Source organism: Protopterus annectens, chromosome 4.part1, assembly GCF_019279795.1.
Source record: "Protopterus annectens isolate FY-2018-M chromosome 4.part1, PAN1.0, whole genome shotgun sequence".
Lineage (NCBI taxonomy): Eukaryota > Metazoa > Chordata > Ceratodontiformes > Protopteridae > Protopterus > Protopterus annectens.
The window spans coordinates 605,483,005-605,503,351 of NC_056734.1; the positions used below are offsets into that span (position 1 = coordinate 605,483,005).

General features: G+C 38.2%; 1 protein-coding gene across 2 annotated transcripts in view; it reads right to left on the bottom strand.

Moving 5' to 3' along the window:
• Positions 1-8,632: 8,632 nt before the first annotated feature.
• Positions 8,633-20,347, bottom strand: part of FAM131A (family with sequence similarity 131 member A) — a 755,511-nt gene continuing 743,796 nt past the window's right edge. For both annotated transcript variants that reach the window (XM_044070408.1, XM_044070409.1), the window contains 2 exons: positions 11,530-11,658; positions 8,633-10,670 (listed from right to left, as the gene is read on the bottom strand). In XM_044070408.1, coding sequence (XP_043926343.1) covers positions 10,162-10,670; positions 11,530-11,658 — 638 coding nt within the window. In that variant the 3' untranslated portion in view covers positions 8,633-10,161. The remainder of the gene's footprint in view (positions 10,671-11,529; positions 11,659-20,347) is intronic.

Genomic DNA, 20,347 nt, shown 5'->3' on the forward strand with positions numbered 1-20,347 from the left:
GTGACCCCAACCGGGAAAAGCCGAAAGAAGAAGAAGAAGTGGACATATGTGTGCACCAGGTAGTATACATGCACCAGGTAGTGCACATTCCACATTCATGTGCATCACATAGTGCATGTGAACTTTTAGATGGATTTAGGCATGTGTGCAGGAACACACAAGAGTTATTGGGCTGGCACAGCTAATCATACTCTTGTAGTGCACACATCACAGCTGTAAGCAGCAGGGCACTAGGACTCCAAACAAAAACACTTGTTGGTTGCCTGTGTGACCACTTTTACCAGTTATTGGGTACAGAAATGACCAGGCATATTTGGTAAATGGTAGAGTTGATAGTCAGTAGGTATGAGAGACAAAGATGGTATACAGTAAAAAAGCAGTAATATTTTCATAGAGACTCTTACACAGATATCCTGTGCTACATGTAAACAGCCATCTTCACATTTCTAATATCTGAAATATATTGAATAATCTGAAGGAGCACGTTATTAATCCTCCTTTACTTTTTATATGCTTTTTTACACCATGAATTCAAATAATAGTGGTAGGAAGAGGTATTAGACATTAATTAAGGCACTAGCTTCCAAGTAATTTACCATTTAAACCCTACAAATCCCACTTGCATAAATGCATGATTGTGAAAAAGTCATTAAACTTTTCTATAGACCCATAAGGTACATGGAAACAAGCTTTAATCTAGCATACATCTCAGTTTCTTTAAAGAGATAACACAATGTATCATTTTAAAGGGAGAATGTGTTATTTTGATACAAGTTTTCATGGCAGCCTTTTTTTCAACCAAATGATGCATCTGTACCTAAGACTTGGAATAACATGTTGGTGCTTTTGGAGCAACTCAAGGAAATGAAATAATACCTATATTTAAGGACAGGTGTGTGATATATACATATTTTTTCAAAATCTTCCACAGAGCAGAACAAATATCAGAAATATGCAGTACAGTAAAGAAATGTCAAAACATCTGATCACACTGTGAGGTAAGCAGCCATGATCCAAAATGTTGATGTTTATCATTAATATTACTACAAACCCCGTGTATGCTTTTAATAAATCCCCACACTGTCTTTATCAGTATAACTGTGGAAGGACTAGTTTTTTAACACTGTTTGTCAAATCATCTTTCAGTAGCTACTGTTTCATCAGGTATAAATTGATAAAACAACACTTCAAAAAACACACAAAAAAGTTTTTTTTGTAGGACCAAAGTTCCTCTCACATTCATAATCCACACTGCAGAAGGGATACTCCTTGCCAACTATCATTTTATTACAATCAACAGCTAACTCTGAATTGTTGTTTCAACTCTGAATTGCTACATTTCATGGAAAAGAACAACTTCCACTTCTGTGATGATTTCAAAGAGGTCAGCATTTTATAGGATAGGACTGACTTGAAGATCTATGACCCGATGAACTAGGTCACCACAAACATTACAACAGCTCAAGGTTTTGCAGAGTACTTCTATGGAAAGTTTCAAAACTTATCTCAAGAAACAATTATTTCAAAACTGGTAGTGTACATAATCTCTCCTTGTCTGTTATATATATTTTCTGGCATTTGTATTTAGTTGCTTGCATGGCAGGCTTCTGTTACCCAAATCATCAAGACTTGCTTCTATTGCCATGAAACCTACATCACTGTTATATCGGCACATTTGCTGTCATATGTTATACAACTTGGATCCTACCTAGCTACATATCACCTAAAACCAGTAGGGAAGAGGATTATGTAATGATGAATACATCAACATTTCGCATTTGATTTGCTTTGTTACTTTATTGAAACATGGAATTGTTAGATATAAATTCTGCCAAGCTGTTTCACAGCTGAACGCAAAGCAATATATCTGACATGGCTTAGTGGTAAATTGCTTTGGTTATGGTGTGCAGGGTCCTGGGTTTGATCCTTGCAGAGGCTGTTTATTTATAATTGGGAGGGTGGCCTAATGGTTAAAGTGTTTACCTTGCAAATACAAGGTGCAGGGTTTGAGTCTCACAAGGAATAATTGGCTAGGCTTAAAATGGTTCGCAAGGGCAGTTAGCTTAGTACTAACCTATGAACCTATGAACAGTTAAGGTAATGACCTCCAAATGATCAATACCCTAGACAGCTGGGTTTTACTTCCACATCACCCATTTGTATAATGTATTTAACTCAGCAACACATGTATCCAGACTCAAGATAGCAAATCACACAGACATGTAGCAAGCCTAATGGATTATAATGGATTAGATATATAATGTCACTGGCATCACGAACAATACATGTTCTGTATTACTGGAATCTAACATACTCCAAGCACTGTAGACGTTTATTACAAAGCATTCTGAATACTGTGCCAAAAGCTTTCCAAGCATTCTAACTCTGATATGTAACATGATCCAAGCAATGTATCAGTTTTATCTAGAATATTTCAAGCACTGTACCACTGGTATCTAACATACTCTGAAAACTATACCAGTTTTGTCTAGAACATTCCAAACACTGTACCTCTGGAATTTAACACACATCAAACACTGTATCAGTTATATTTACAACAATCCAAGCACTGTACCACTGATAGCATTACAATAGTGTACCACTGGTATCTAACATGCTCTGAAAACAATACCAGTTTTATCTAGAATATTCCAAGTACTGTACCACTGATAACATTCCAGATGGTGTACCACTGGTATCAAACAAACTTCAAGCACTGTCCCACTTGGATTCAGTACACTCCAACAGGATGCTATTGGAACTCAGCACATCTGATATCGAATCAGGGCAGGGCCTTTGTCAAATTAGGCTTAAATGCTATGACAATTCTGCAGTATTCCTACATTAGCTAACAGTTACCTTGTGACCATGATTTTAAATATAGGCTACAGCCTTCTATAGTGACCTTAACTGACATTTCACCACATAGACCATTTCTAGTATATGGTCCATTACACAATTTTGTTACCATATTAACAGCACATTAGCCAAAAAAATATGGAAACAAATATGTCCTAAGTAGTCCAAAGGATAAATCACCCCAACTAAGACTGGATATTAAGTAAAAAGTGGGTTAATGACTAACTTCAGTGAGCAGTTAACAAATAATTGCTCCATTTTAGAAAAAACAGGCCAGGATGACTTATAGGAGGCTTGCATAATTTTCTATACCTTAAAAACTAGCAAACTGGTCTACTTGGCTCAGCCACCAACTTCAGTCATGCTTAATTACATTTTTGCAAAGAGAAGATATTAATTCAAATAATGCACTTTAACTTAGTTTAACAATAACTACCATAAATCACCAGTATGGATGGAGGAATACAGTTTGGAAGCTCTGAATTGAAAAGTATTATCCTGCATCCCATATCTTTGACTCTTGAACTTAAGTCACATCTGTAGTGCACAGCACACATTGTACTGCCAAAATATAAAGATGATTTTTTTTTCATTAAAACAGACTGCAGTTTTTAAATGAAAATCTTTTCTCAATTAGGATGTTTCCATAGGGACAATACAACATGTTTTATTCCAGCAATTGTCCTACTAAGAAATAAATGGATAGAATGCTAAGAAACTACTTATCTAATGAATTATCTTCTTTTCATGGGCAGTATGGATGAAAAGAGGACAAGGATGCAGACAGCAGAACCCAAACTCTTACAGGGATGATAAAGAAGGCCAGCGCCCCCTTGTGGGAGAGGGCACAGGATGACCTTATAGAGAAATGGTATTTATAATATGTACTTTGTGATAGAGGACCGAGAGTAGAAAATGAAGGGGGTGTCACAATCAGGAAGTAACAAAAGGATCTCTTGTCTCTACAAAAAAAAAAAAAATCTGGTGGCATATCTGTTTAGTGCCGGAATGGAGTGGGTGTGGCCTGCTGGGCATTTTTATATTCTTATGGTGATGATGACTGAGATAGAAGTGAAGAAATGAAGGAAGACAGAGACAGGAGCTTTGGCAGTCTTAAAAGCCATAAACAAAAAACAACGAAAGGGACATTCCTAAGGAAAAAAGAACTTAGGCTAAAGCTCTAGCCACCAAGAATCTTATAATGTGAACAATTCACTTTGAAAAAGTCATACCTGTAAGCATGCAATGCATTTAGTCTACCATGGTTACACAAAGTACAATTTTAACTCAGATGCATTGGTATTTGCTCATTTTCATCAAGACCACATAGCTGCAGCACATAAAATAGTGCCAATAAAATAAATGCTACTGAAATCAAATAAATTGGCTTGCACTTGTAGACCTTTTGGTTATTGTTTCTTTAGATTTTTAAAGTATTCAGTGTAGTTAATGAAGAAGTCTACATTGATATGTTTACAAAAATGTATCTTATATGGTTACCCTATGCTGAATGAAAAAATAGAAATCAATTACACTGTTTACGTCAAATTATACTTACTAAGCAGTACATTAGGAAAGTAATATTACAGGCAACCAAAACAGGTCCTTGTTACCCAGCTAAGCCCATTGGATAAAATGCCCCTTACCAGGGCAGCCCAGGGGCGCTGACATACTTAGAGTCATACACTAGTCAAGTGGAGGGGGAAGGCATTGAACCTAGTACTTCTGACTTAAATACGCAGCTCACTAACAGCTCAGAGTCTCAGTCCCCGCTTTAACTACCATTTGGTGACCTGTTGTTTTCTATCTTTTCATCTTTGTAACAGACTTCTTTATAAGAGAAGGTAAAGCAATTGCAAGTATAAAACAATGATATTTCTGTCTTGAAATTGTTTATTTTTTATAGAAACACACCACCTAAGTAAACTGAATTAAGAAAACACTACACCTCATATGGGAACATGGAGAATATGGCATTGTAATCAGTTTCTGGTATATGGTAACTGAGATGCACATCTTTTAAATAAGTATTTTTATACTTTGGCTGGAACAAACGAGGATACTATTTTTGCTGATTGTTTTATATATCTGCATTTCAACAACTGACCTAGTTCTGAAGAAAGATTTTGAATCTCTGCATTCGTACGGTGCTTGCTCCCATTATTTTCCACGACTTTTTTATTTAAATACATGTCACGACTGCCAGCTCCATCGGCATAGAGGGATAAAACCCCGACTATGACCCAGGTGACCCAAGTTGGAATAGCAGCTTGGCTTTCTGTAGGAGATAGGACTGATGTGGCTTTGCTATCTCACCTTTCTTTGGGGAGGGTGCAGGACTAACATCCCAATGCTTCTTCCCACTATATGATCCACACACCAGCCTTGGATGAGTAACAACCGTAATTTTCCACTGCTTGGTTATCACCTCCTAGAGGAACAAATGAGCTGTATGGTACAGCACAGAGAGGGAAGCTTAATTGGGTTTACTATCAAAATCTGGAATGTCATAATGATTTTTAGTTAAAACAATGAATTTAATTGTTGATTTTGTGAAAATCATTTGCTCATAATGCCAAAAACATTTTTAACAATAGTTCACAATTCGACATGATTGTTATTTTCGAAAATATGCTATAATGTGTTAAATAATCAACTGCACTAACAGATCCTCTTAACTTTGAATTACAAAACTAAGAAAACCAGTAGTAATTTGCTACTTGCCATTCGATTAACTGCAATCCGACATAAAGACATTTGAAAACAAGCATTCAATGTTACAGTAAACAAAAATGTGCATTTCCAGATTTTGATAGTAAACCACTTGTCACCTAGACAGCGTATATATATATATATATATATATATATATATATATATATATATATATATATATACACATATACATACATATATATTTTAAATATATATATATATATATATATATATATATATATATATATATATATTCAGAGTGTATGTGTGTGGGTATGTGTGAGTCTGTGCATGTCATAGTTACTACATACATGTTCCATAGTTGCTACATACATGTTCTGGGAGGGGGGTTGTTCCTTGTGTAAGACTGGGGACTGTAAGTTCAGTTCTTGAAACTACAGAAATTACAGTGCAGGCTGCAGCTAGGGAAAAGACATAATAAGTCGGAAATTGCTGTGTCAAAGAGAACTTCCTCTTCTCTGAGTACAGTGATATCAGAGTTTGCATGCATTAAGTAGAAGGGCTGTAGGGGTACATGTGATCTTCCCTCACTTGAAATAAAAATTAATGTGTAACAGTGATTTTTGCAGTTTGCTGTTATTTTTAATGAATCATACTACTTTTTCTTAGTTTCTGGACTCATAGCATCATGCCTCAAATGTCCAGTAAGAGAATATTGGTGGTATGACAGCCTGCTTATGCATTTTTTTAGAACATTTTGTATTAAATATGGCCGAGTATGTTGTCAGTAAGCAGTATCAGTACTTATCAACTGCATGCACAGGATGGAAACAGGCTATTGTCACAGTCAAGTGAAGTTTCAGGAAAACTTAACTAGAAAAGGAGACTTGCAGTGCTTGAAATTTAGTGTTCACCTGCTATTCACTCATTTGTCTGCAATAAAGAACTCTAACCAATGTTCTGTTACTAGAAAAAAAAGTTTCTTCATTATTTTAGACGGGTCTATGTTGGAAGACCGAAAGTTTAAAATCACGAATGCTCTAAAGAGCGAAAATGCCAGACCTTGAAGTCATTGTTGTGGAGGGTGCACCTTGCTAAATATATATTCTAACTCCAAGATCGCACTACAGTGAGGAAAGGGCAAATATTCCCATCTTCACTGTACTGCGATCTCAAAAAAAGCACTACGTGGTCCGGCATTTTCGTTCTTTAGAGCATTCACAATTTTAAACTTTCGGTCTTCTAATATAGACCCATGTTAGACTACTATGATACATTTATAATTCATACGTTGTATGCTTGCAGTATCAAGCAATGCCACATGATGTGCTGTTTTACTGGATGCTGTATGACCACAGGAGGTTAAAGAAATACCAAGGAATACCACATAAGTTTGGAAAATGGATGCACTCCAAACTAATACAAATTGCAGTAACATCCTAGGTTATTACAAATACAGTAAAATACTAAAAGATGAAATTATGGAAATGTATTGGAAACAAATATTGTGATTTGGATGAAAATTAGTAACTACATTGTCATTAAAGCTTATATTCAGCATTCCTGGAAAATGGAATAAAGCTTTTAAAATTGTCAAGAGGACACTATTGTCTGAAGCAGAGAAAAGTATGCTGTGCTTCTTCTTTTAGTCATCACCCAATTTTATTTCTTGGTGTGTGTGTGTGTGTGTGTGTGTGTGTGTGTGTGTGTGTGTGTGTGTGTGTGTGTGTGTGTGTGTGTGTGTGTGTGTGTGTGTGTGTGTGTGTACTTGCATGGATGTGTTGCCTGTGTGTATGTATATGTGTGTCTTTGCATTTACATGCATGTTTGGGTGATCTGAGGTTGAATAAAAGCATCATATGTCATGAAATCTAAATGCATTCAAAGATGATATATTCTCCCTCCCATTAAAAGCTGATTTTAATCATTAGAGATGGATAGCAAAGATTAATCTACACCTAAATGTTAATTATATACAGATTATATGCCATAAGAACCCCTTCAGATATATAGGTTCTATTCTGAAGTTTCTCATCTCCTAAAACATATCTTAAGTTCCCTGAATACATATTTCCTTTGTTCTAAAGTTACTTAGATTTTACATTACTTCTATAAGTAAAACATCTTCTGTACCTCTAACCTGATATACATAATGAATAAGGCAATTCCTTATAACTTAGAGCATCTTTTAGTCATTATAGAAATGCCCAACATGTAGTAGCAGTCCCAGTATGCTGTTCCAAGTGTCACTACCACATAAATGTTTCACATGATAGACAATGTTCATATGAGCTCCTGACCAGCATTTCTCATATTTTCATGTTTCCCACATTAGAACTAGCACCTCACTTATAGTTCAGAAGACCCTGTTTCACACTGAACCCAACAGCATGTCCTTACCCATTTTATCAGCTGTAAGACTCTTTCTACAGCACTTGAGTGCACTTGCTCTACAGGAGGTTGTGGGTGGGCATAATGGTTAAGATTTACACCTCTCAAACAAGAGGTACATGGTTTATCACCAAGGGAAATTGTCTTGGCTTAAAATGGTCCACAATGGCAGCTAGCTCAGTACATACCTATAAACTATTACACTTGCCATCAAAAGGTTGCTTTTGTCCAAAATTCCTAAAAAAATGAAAAATTTCATTAAGTATATGCAAGGCAAAAACACACTTTTTACTGTTTTATTCAAAGTAGTACTAAATCCTTTGAATAGCTAATGCTGTATCGTGTCCCTTCTGACATCATATTCTCTTGACATGGTACTGTGTGCCATAGTGTAACATATGGATTAAAACTTTCCCTTCAGTCCATGATATTTACAGGAAAGTACAGGTAGTGCTGTATTAATAATTCAGATTTACTGAATGCCCCTTCTTTCTCCTGTGTATGTCTTCCTCAGTTGTGAGACGGTTCTGCAGCCACTTGTAAGTGATATATTTTTGATAACTGTGCATCAGAAAATGCTGACTCTGCAGTGTAGATGCAAAACATACATGCAATCATCTTGGCATGCATGATTCTAAGTGATAATCTCTCAGTGAAGAAACACTGCTCCTGTAAATAAAGTAAAGATAACATGGAAGGAAAACTGGATGGTTAGACACACACAAGGTGATTTATTAAAAAAAGAAAACCTTTCCTTCTTCTTCAAAGCATAAGAGTGAAATGCTGGTGGATGTATGTATTTTGTCCTTTTTTGCAAACTGCTCTAAGCAGGGATATACATTCTGTTGCACACGAGTCAGAAAACATTTCAGTCATTTAGAAGCGAAATACTTCTTTCCAATGTTTTCCTGCTTGCAGATGCTACCTTTCTCCTGGTAAGAGCTAAGCTGTTGCTAACCTTCCACAACAAAGCAACAGTCATGTTAGACAACTGTATACAGCTTGCATAACAAAGAGTTTTACTCCTAACTTGCGGTATTTGTAACTCTGTAAATCTGTACAGTAAGATAAAGGGGACAGAACAGCAATCATCATTTTAAGTGACTGGAATGACATGGCATTCTGTTTGTCTTTAAGTATTGTGAAGTATAAATTTGTGTCTGCCAAGACTACATTTTCCCAGGAATGTGTCCTCTTCTTGCCATCTTAGTGACAATCCATTTGACATATATCTATAAATATAAAAGCAGAAACATCTATTGTAACTTGCCTGTTCTTTCTACTTCTGATTCAGGAAGAGATTACTGGTCACATAACCAGTGAAATATTGTAAAATATTTGTATAATCTTCCTCTAAGTTTGCAAGACAAGGACCAGCTCTTGAACAGTGAAAAAAAATCACATCATTTTCATATGTAAGCCAAACCACACAGAGATACCAGCAAAGAAGAAAAAGAAATACAACCCCTGAAATTAAAAAAAAAAAAAGAAAATGCTTTACTGCAACAGCAATTAAAAGCCCGTGCAACCACAAGACAGCAAAGGAGCACAAAATGGAGACACAGATACAAAAATATAGAAAATGTTTAAAGGTAATGCACTGCTGCTTTACTGCATCAGTGAAAGCTATCTTCTCCAAGAAGTAAGTTTACATCAGGTGAGGGGTTTTAAAAGACTGCTGTCTCTCTGACACCTGGACATCTTCATATAAGAACTTCAAAAACGATTTCTTGTATTAGGATATAATAATATGCTGAATGGTATAAAACTAGTACAATAAAAGCATAGAACATTTTTTGCAATGTGAAATATTTTAAAAAGACAGGATGTGTCAGTTTAAAAACATTCCAGCAGTTGAATATTTGTTCAAATTTCAGTTATGATTATCAGTTTGGCCTTTTAATCTGCACTCAAGCCATGCCAGTATGAAAGGAAGGGTTCTTTGTCTGTTTTCAGAACAAAATCTATGTCCAGGGGTTTCATCACATGTTCTCAAAAGCTGGACAGACAAAACCATGCTCAGAACATTTCAGCAAACTACTCCAATCTGCACTTAATAGGTCATGCAATAAAACCTGTGATGCACCAGGACCCTCTGCACCGAACCTCAGGCAATGGTGGTGCAGAGGTCTGCATTAGCCAGCCCCAACAGAACACGATGCAGGTCGGATGCCTCAAGAACAAATACCAATGAGGGAGGGGTTAAGAGTGAAGCATGCCATGGTTTCACAATGAGATCATTCCACTTCAGCTTCCTCTTCTTCCTCCTCTTCATTTTCTTCCAAAGACACTATTCCAGAAGATGCAACATCAGAAACTTTTCTCCTCCCTTCATAACCAACCTCCTGCTCAGCACACACTGTTTGATAATCCTTACAGGGAAGGTCATCTTCTTCTGGAGAGAAACATGACTCTGTGTATGATACAGAGTAAGAAGAGTCTTCACAGATTAGCTGTCCAAGATTTCTAAAGGCACTTTCTCCACCTAGCTGTAACTTGGAGATCAACTGTCTGGCCAAAGGGCCAGAGCCAAACAGTTTTGCAGCAAGCTCACTTGGGGGTCCCAGCTCCTTAAGAAGTGGGTGATCTTCCAGGCTGCAGAGACTGGAACAAATTGTCTCTGGAGAGACAGTCTGGGAGGAGTCACTTTCCTGTTCACATGAACTCTGTCTCACAGTTAGTTGGCACAGGTGACTGTGAAGGAAATCAGTCAGGTAATTTGCAGATGGCCGTTGTACTGCAACATCTAAAACATGAACACAAAAATGTTAATTGAGACAAACTGTCAAGCTGCAAAATTCAGTAATATAATATAGCAGGAAAGCAAAGCAAGTGCCTGATTCTACAGCCAGATAACACAGACATACTAAAGCTTTGTGCAATCTATGCTGGGCTCAACAACATGCATTATAGCAAGGTGATTGCTGAAAGGACATGTCTTGCTTCCAATGCATTTCTACCCATAGCAATTTAAAATGCAGAGATATATATTTGTAGATGCAAACCGCCTTCATTATGTTACAAGTGTAAAATGTTCATGGATACTACTACAAAACATACTAAATAAAAATAAGATGCTTTTTAATAGAAATACATGGCTAACTGAAATGTTTGTAATCCATTGCTGAGATCATGACTGAAGCACACATATGACCTCAAATAAATATTCTCAAAAAGTTGAATTTCAAATTTGATAAATAAATAATTAAACGTGCCATGGTTGAAAAGTAATAATTTTATAATCTGTATTGTTTTAGTTTTTGAAATAATAAAATATAATTACTAAACCAAACAAATCCATTTTCAAACAGAAAAATGCAGTCCAGGATGTGGTGTCAGTCTGTAAAATATGCCTTGTTCTTTCAGCCTGTTCCCATATGTTTCCCTTTAACTTTTCTTTGTTATTTATTTGCCTTTTCAGTAAACATACCCAGTTATGCTTAATTACTTCAGGTGGACAATAACTAAAGGAGATACAGAAGTACTATAGCTGTCTCACTGGGAAAGTGCATTTACCAAAAACAGTTCCTTAGAGCAGAAGTTTGGCATGTGTGCAGAAACATTACATGAACCATGAGAGCCTTTTAAAAAAAGTGCATAGGTACCGGCTGGTTGGGTGGAGTCATTGGCTAAGAGGAAGTCTTCATCATAGGAATCGTCATTGGAGTCATCACCATCTATTGATGACCATGCACGCAGCTTGGCTTCAGCGATGGCAAACTGTTCTGCTACACCTAAAAAAGAAAAAAAAAAACAACAACATAAGCATAGAGAATATAATAGGATCAGCAGTGAAAGTATGAAAGCCTTTTCTTGAAAATGACCACAATCCATGACCATAACCACATTGTAAAATAGCAGCCTGACTCATTCCTGCTTGTTGCTCTTTTACCTGTGCAAGTCCAGACTCTTGCATATGCAATTATCAACCTGTAGTATGAGCACTTATTTGAATTGTACAGCTTTTTTTTCTCAACAAACCTCAGCAGAGCTATCACAACCTCCTACCATCACTAATTCCAGTCAGCTTTGAGTTGAGGTGAGCACATTTAGTTATCACTACACTACTCAGCAAAACACAATTCACAGAAATATACAAGGGGATTAGTTTGGTATCCAAATAATACACCTTAGAGAAATATAACCTACCCTGAGCTCTTATGACCTGAGATCAGGCTATAATTAATGGAAGGGAGAGAGACTGGGTCTCCTTGTGTATGGGTGGACAAGCCACTCTCTGTCCAGAAAATCTCAGTGAACTGTTCTTTCAATAAAATGTTTTAAGTGTAACAAGCTCCTGATATGAGCTGCTGTTAATATCAATAAACTCAGCTGAATGCAGCTAAAGGGGTCTGCAGATCTTCTTTAGGATTACCTTGCTAAAATCTACAGTACTTCTGCAGTGCAAACATTCCAATTTATCATTCATTACACACAAAACACCTCAGTAATAGACATTCACCAGTTATTTTTTCCATTCCTTTTTGTTCAGTTCACCTTTTAACATCCCTTCCAGCTGCATTAAACAAACTGCATAACTCTTACACAAAAAGAGAGCTCACTGGTATGGCAATCCCACTTAACAACATCGCTGACCTCAGATCAGAAACAGACCTGAATCACTGTCAGTTTTAAAGAGTACCTAAGGAATGACTGAGGTATACTTCTTCAATTTACACTTTGACCAACAAACATGACAGGTTAAGTGACCCTGCAAGTGGACTAACACATGACAGTGTTATCCCAGGTCATTAGTCCCAAGGCACTGCAATACAGTGCAGACAAAAGGAAATAAGTAAATAAATAAAAGTGCATACATAAAGAAAGAAATATGTAATTGATAAGTAAATGTAATAAATATGTACTAAGTAAACGTTATAAATATTTAAAGAAGGGTGTAGATAAGAAATAAAAAAAGCAATGTTAGAAAGAAACACACTGATGAAAAAACAAAGAATAAGCAATGAAGGAAATGCAATTATGTTATCAAATGAGCCTGCAAGGTATAATACAAGTGAAACCATACACAAGCAGACCTGAACCGTGGACCCTTTACAATAAGGACTGCGCCTTTCTGGAACACTAGCAGCCATTGGCTGCAACTGTGTACTTCTGTTTCACACTGCAAGTCCACTCCTTTTCGCTACCAGAACTATACTACTGATCTAATCGACTTATACTATAACTAAAAATCCTGTCTCACTTGAAAGTAAGTGACTATTCCTCTATCTGTTAAACCTAGCACTTGCTCTAGCACTTGCTCTACTTGATGCGGCCTCTTTGTGATACGGCACTCCTTCCAAAAGTGGCCCCCATTTCTTCCACCCCCAACCCTCCCCCAATCTTTTTTTCTTTTTTTTGTCTATCCTTTCCCTTCTAGCATGATCAGTTGCTAGTGTCGGTTGCTCTCAGCTCTCAGCTGGTGAACTGGAGCCCCAAGGGCAATGTTACAGATTGCCTCATGCCCAACAGACCTCCCCCTCCTCCACAAAAAACAAAATACAATGCAGAGAGATGCAACTGCAACTAGGCTGGAGCTCTCTCAACACCGGAACACAGCACTGGCAGGAGGCAGTCCAGGTTACCACACACACTACCAGCCAGTCTATAGACCCACCCATACAACCATCCATCACTACCTCAAAAAATACAACCAAACACACAAGACATACTTTCGGGCTCTGATCAAAAAAAACACCACCAAAGCGAGGCCACCCACCAAACCACCCAAACAAACAACACCTCACCAGACAACAACACCTGCAACATAGACCCTCAGGTGTCCATTGCAGTCCAAGTCACAGCCCTTAAGGCCAAACACAATGCCATGAGACACACTTGTCATGATCCAGGCGCTCCACACATGCTCACACTGATTCTCCAGCTGAGGTAGGGAGAAGGTCACAGTAAGCTGCCTGGCCGGATCCGCCAGTGATGCCACAATAGAGAGATAGATCAGCTTCAACAATTAAACACTGGTACAATTGGGTGTCAAAGGGGATCATCTATCTGGTCTGCCTGGGATGATGACATGGAAACCAGATGCCACTGTAGGGGGGACACACATATCACCCCCTGGGATTCCGGATATTGGCAAAGGCTCTTGCCACCCCCATAGTGCCTTTTAGTGACAGATGCCCGGGGGGCAGAGCCTGAGTATAAAACCTATGACATGAACCTATGAACAATTTGTCACTTAGGTATGCTTGTGTCAATGTTCAGATGCCTCTGACTTGAAGGGTCACTGAAAATGTAAATCAATGTCTTCTGTTCACTCAGGTATCGGTCCAAAGAACTATGCTTTGATCCTTTGTTGGGAAGCCAGTTTTCAAACCATGATTTGGTGTGCAAGTAACATGGGTGCACAGGGACAATGGCAAGTTATGAGATGAGTCAGTCAAAAACACTTCAAAAACATATATCACTATCCAGTGATATAACAGAAATAAATGAGCATATAAGAAAAACTGTAGTCAGAATCTAGTTTATTTAAGTTTTATGAGCAAGTTTTGCACTAAAACAGATACATCTTTTGGACAATGTGATGATCTCTGAAATAAACACTAGCAGATACACAACAAAACTACAGTAGAAAAAATAAAGATAAAAAAAATTAAAAAAAAGTACAGAGACCAGTAACAATCTGATCAAATGCTATAGTTAAACCAATACAAACCCACAAAAAAATGCTTTTGGGTTGCAAAGCGAATAACACTGAGGTAGGGTGGCACCATGAAATAACTGTATCGCCTCCTCATAGTGCTTGGTCTCCTAGTTCAGTCCTTCTCTAGGGTACCGTCTGCGTGGAAACTGCATATCCCTTCTGCTCGCTATTGCTGGACATATGGATGAGCCCACATGTTGTACTTACTGTGAACTGAAGGATTTTAGCATTGCCAGTGAGTATAGTATGATTATAGGAATAACATGTTCTTTTCTGCAATACTCAGTATTAACCTATGCATCTTCTGACTTCATATGCAAGGAGGTTAGTAAGAAGGTGGACATTTTTATATAGGATGAACACTGTTAAATACGTCATATGTGTGGTGATTGAAATTCAGGTATTGACCAAACTAGAATCTCGGGTATCTTTATATGATAACATGAGGGATGGTTTATCTTTGGTTACTTTTTATAATGATGTTGCAATCTTGTGTTGATGGGGTCACGGGCTACAAAGGGCATTACGGCTGTTTTAAAGCAGTTTGCTATTAATCTTTAGTGCATGTCCAGTTCCATACTGTTTGAAAGCCTTGTTGGGAGTTTGTCTTTCCAAATGGTTTATTGAGGCAGCTGAACATAACAGAATAAGTTCAGAAGCCATGTGGCTGTGGTGTAATCTATTCAGTACAGGTATTCTAGTGGGCAGTTGTGACCTGCTGTCTCAGATGTTTACTGAAGGTCTATGAACAGATAGTCTATGTAGTAACCCTTTTCAAAGTTAAGGTAAATTCTGTTTGTTACTGTTAATTACTTGATAGATGGCTGTGACAGTACTAAACCTATAACAAAAGCGATGATGAAGAAAGAATTGCATATTTGTTTATGGTCATATAATTACTTATAGATGATCTTTTCTAAGATTTTGCTGTGGGGATATATTGGTTATGGGATGGTAGTCAGTTGTTCTGAAAGGTAGTTTTAATTTAGGTATTGGATGTAAAAAATCACATGGCACCTATCAAAAGGAGTTGGGGAAAGTTTCCCAATGCCATGGCCAAAACAGCCACTGGGGATGAACCCAGCCACTGGGGATGCACAAGCCACTGCATTTCTTCGGGCCAGTCTCAAGCCCAGATAAATGGGGAGGGTTACATCAGGAAGGGCATCTGGTGCAAAACCTTTACCAAATGACATATGCAGACAACAATACAAATTTCCATACCAGATCGGTCAAGGCCTGGGTTAACAACGACCATCACCGGTCTGTTAGCCAACAGGGTGTTGGTGGAAATTGGGCTGCTGTTGGTTGAAGGAGAAGAAGAGGGGAAAGACAGGAAGTGAGGAGGAAGGTTAGGAGTGTGGTAGTAAGGGTAGGAACTTAGAATGTTGGTAGTATGACTGATGTAGGAAGAGAGCTACCTGATATGATGAAGAGAAGGAAGGTTGATATATCATGCGTGCAAGAGACTAGATGGAAGGAGAGTAAGGCCAGGTGTATCGGAGGCCAGGTTCAAATTGTTCTACCATGGTGTGGATGGGAGGAGAAATGGGGTAGGGGTTATCCTGAAGGAACAGTATGTCAAGAGTGTTTGGAGGTGAAAAGAGTGTCTGATAGATGATGCTTCTGAAGCTGGAAATTTATGATGTGATGATGAATGTTGTTAGTGCATATGCTCCACAAGTTAGGTGTGCAACAGATGAGAAAGAAACATTTTGGAGTGAGTTGGATGAAGTGTATCTAATGGTGAGAGAGTGGTGATTGGAGCAGATTTCAATGGGCATGTTGGTGAAGGGAACAGAGGGGATGAGGAAGTGATGGGTAGGTATGGTGTTAAGCAAAGGAATACAGAAGGTCAGATGGTAGTGGATTTTGTGAAAAGGATGGACATGACTGTGGTGAATATGTATTTTAAGAAGAGAGAGGAACACAGTGTGATGTACAAGAGTGGAGGAAGATGCACACAGGTGCAGGTGATGATATCTTATGCAGGACAACCACTTTGAAGGAGATTGGAAACTGTAAAGTGGTGACAGGGGAAAGCGTAATTAGGCAGCACAGGATGGTGGTCTGTAGGATGACGGTGATCAAGAAGACAAGAGGGAGTGTGAGGGCAGTGTCAAGGATTAAATGGTGGAAGTTGAAAAACTGTGATTGTGAGGTGGAGTTCAGGGAACAGTTAAGAGGCAGTGGTGGCAGTGAAGAGTTACCCAATAGCTGGGTAACTAAAGCAGAGCTGATAAGGGAGACAGCTAGAAAGGTGCTTGGTGTGATATCTGTACAGAATAAATAGGACAAGAAGACCTGGTGGTGGAATGAGGAAGTACAGGAGAGTATACAGAGAAAGAGGTTGGTGAAGAAGTGGGATTGTCAGAGAGATGAAGAAAGATGACAGGAGTACAAGGAGATGAGCCGTATTGTGAAGAGAAAGGTGGCAAAGGCTAAGGATAACGCATATAGAGAGTTGTATGAAAGGATGGACACAAAGGAGGGAGAAAAGGACCTGTACTGATTGTCTAGACAGATGGACCAAGCTGGAAAAGATGTACAGCAGGTAAGGGTGATAAAGGATAATGAGGGAAATGTACTCATGAGCGAGGACAGTGTGTTGTGCAGATGGAAAGAGTACTTTGAAGGGCTGATGAGAATGAGAGAGTGAGAGAAGGTTGGATGATGTGGGGATAGTCAATCAGGAAGTGCAGTGGATCAGCAAGGAGGAGGCAAGAACAGCTATGAAGAGGATGAAGAATGGAAAGGCTGTTGGCCCAGATGGCATATCTGTGGAAGGATGGAGGTGTTTAGGACAGATAACAGTGGAGTTTTTAATCAGATTGTTTAATGAAATCTTGGAAAGTGAGAGGATGCCTGAGGAGTGGAGATGAAGTGTTTTGGTACTGATTTTTAAGAATAAGTGCGATGTGCAGATTTGTAGTAACTACAGAGGGATAAACGGATCAGTCACAGCATGAAGTTATGGGAAAGAGTAGTAGAAGCTAGGTTACGAAGTGAGGTGATGATTAATGAGCAGCAGTATGGTTTCATGCTGGGATAGAACACTACAGATGCAATGTTTGCTCTGAGAGTGTTGATGGAATGGAGAAATATAGAGAAGGTCAGGCAGAGTTGCATTGTGTCTTTGTGGACTTAGAGAAAGCATATGACAGGGTGCCTACAGAGGAGTTGTGTTATTGTATGAGGAAGTCAGTAGAGGCAGAGAAGTATGCAAGAGTGGTACAGGATATGTAAGAAGGTAGTGAGACAGTGGTGACATCTGCAGTAGGAGTGACGGATGCATTTAAGGTGGAGGTGGGATTACATTAAGGATCAGCTCTGAGCCCTTTCTTATTTGCAATGGTAATGGACAGGTTGACAGACAACATCAGACAGGAGTCCCTGTGGACTATGATGTTTGCCGATTACATTGTTATCTCTAGTGACAGTAGGGAACAGATTCAGGAGACCCTGGAGAGGTGGAGATGTGCTCTAGAGAGGAGAAGAATGAAGGTCAGCAGGACTAAGACAGAATATATGTGTGTAAATGAGAGGGAGGATAGAGGAATGGTGAGGATGCAGGGAGTAGAGGTGGCGAAGGTGGATGAGTTTAAGTACTTGGGATCAACAGTTCAGAGTAATGGTGAGTGTGGAAGAGAGGTGAAGAAGAGAGTGCAGGCAGGGTGGAGTGGGTGGAGAAGAGTGTTAAGAGTGATTTGTGAAAGATGGGTACCAGTAAGAGTGAAAGGGAAGGTCTACAAGAGGGTAGTGAGACTAGCTATGTTGTATGGGTTGGACACGGTGGCATTGACAAAAAGGCAGGTGTCAGAGCTTGACGTGGCAGAGTTAAAGATGTTAAGATTTGCACTGCGTGTGACAAGGATGGACAGGATTAGGAATCAGTATATTAGAGGGTCAGCCAAGTTTGGATGGTTTGGAGACAAAGCCAGAGAGGTGAGATTGTGTTGGTTTGGACATATGCTGAGGAGGGATGCTGTGTATATTGGGAAAAGAATGCTAAGGGTGGAGCTGTCAGGTAAGAGGAAAAGATGAAGGCCTAAAATAAGATTTATGGAAGTGGTGAGAGAGGACATGCAGGCAGTTGGTGTGATACAGCAAGATGCAGAGGACAGGAAGAAATGGAAACAGATGATCCACTGTGGTGACCCCTAATGGGAACAGCCAAAAGAAAAAGAAGTATAAATACCACCTCTTCCCTGAAAAGAGGCAACTAGCCTAATGGGACTAACCTCATCAACAAAGAAAGAATAGGTAGCTAGACAGACAGATAGATAGATAAATAATATAAAAATAATTACAGTGTTAATGTTATGTAGCATTAGGGAATGGGTAAACCATACATTGGCACCCTGATTGGAGAACGAACATTCTCCAGCAGCATGTTAATATACAGGTAATGGCTGCTGACAAATGAGTACAATGCTTCATGGCAGCATATTAAGGTACCATGAACCTCAGGCAGTAAGGAAAGCTAATGGTAGTCATTATTTTATGCTTGTTAAGCAGAGCTTTTGCTATTTACTGAATGTAAAATTAAAATAAATAGAAAATGTTTATAAAAAAAGAAAAGTGCATTTGAGTGCATGCATGCAGGAAAGTGAGAGTGAGATTGACCAAGCCATTATTTTATGTTCGCGAGTGTAAAATAAAAGGAACTACTTATTTAAAAAAAAAGAAAAATCGTTTGTGTGTGTGTGTGTGTGTGTGTGTGTGTGTGTGTGTGTGTGTGTGTGTGTAAGAGAGAGATAGAGATTGTGTGATCAAGCCGCTAAGAGATCTGCATACCTTTTAAATTTGTATATCTGAATAAAGCCTAAAATAATGGGTGAAGGCTCTCAAATAGGAACAGATTTTAAATATTGTTCTTATAAACTTAGAAAGTTGCTAGAATAACAAGATTTGTTAAGCATGCATTTTTCTGAAGGAAATAAAGTCTGAAACTTAAATGAATGTCATTATTTAGTGATTTCAACACGAACAAATAGCCAGTAAACCACATATTTTATGAGGAACAAACCCAAAATAAAAAGTAGGTAAACATCTGGACATTCTTTGGAAATCTGGACAGTTGAGAGGTATGGAGGTAAAAACCTGTAATGCCTGGCATTATTAAGTTTAATTGTGTATTTTTACAGCATTGCTTCTAAATGTGTGTGTGTATGTATGTGTGTGGGGGTATGTGTGCAAAAGAGTATATCTGGACATTAAATAATTACCAAGCTTATATTTTGGATGAAAAAAACTTACTCCAACAACATTTACATATACTACACACTAAGTTTGAAGCAAAAGGCGGAGGAAGTATTTTACAGCAAAAATATTAAATACATACCAGATATATATATATATATATATATATATATATATATATATATATATATATATGTATTAATAAAAATGCAAAATCATAGCCCATTCTCCAAGCTTAATACTGCCTCCAGGGTGTGTGTTACTGTGAAAAAAACACCTTTCCAGGGTTGTAGATGTGCTCCACTTGTGGTATTGGGCCACAGAACACCCCTGGGTGGGCATTATTTACACAGTAACACACACCCTGTTGGGCATTTTTGCTAGCACTACGGATGTGTGTAAGTGGCAGATTATCAGGCTTGACAGTTCTGCGAGTTGCATTTGTGTGCAGTCAATTTTCTTTCTTTCAGTTTTTTTTTTTTTTTTTTGATTTGTGAGTATTGTTTGTTTTCTCTGAGTAGTATCAACCCACACTGAAACAAAGAAATCAACATTTT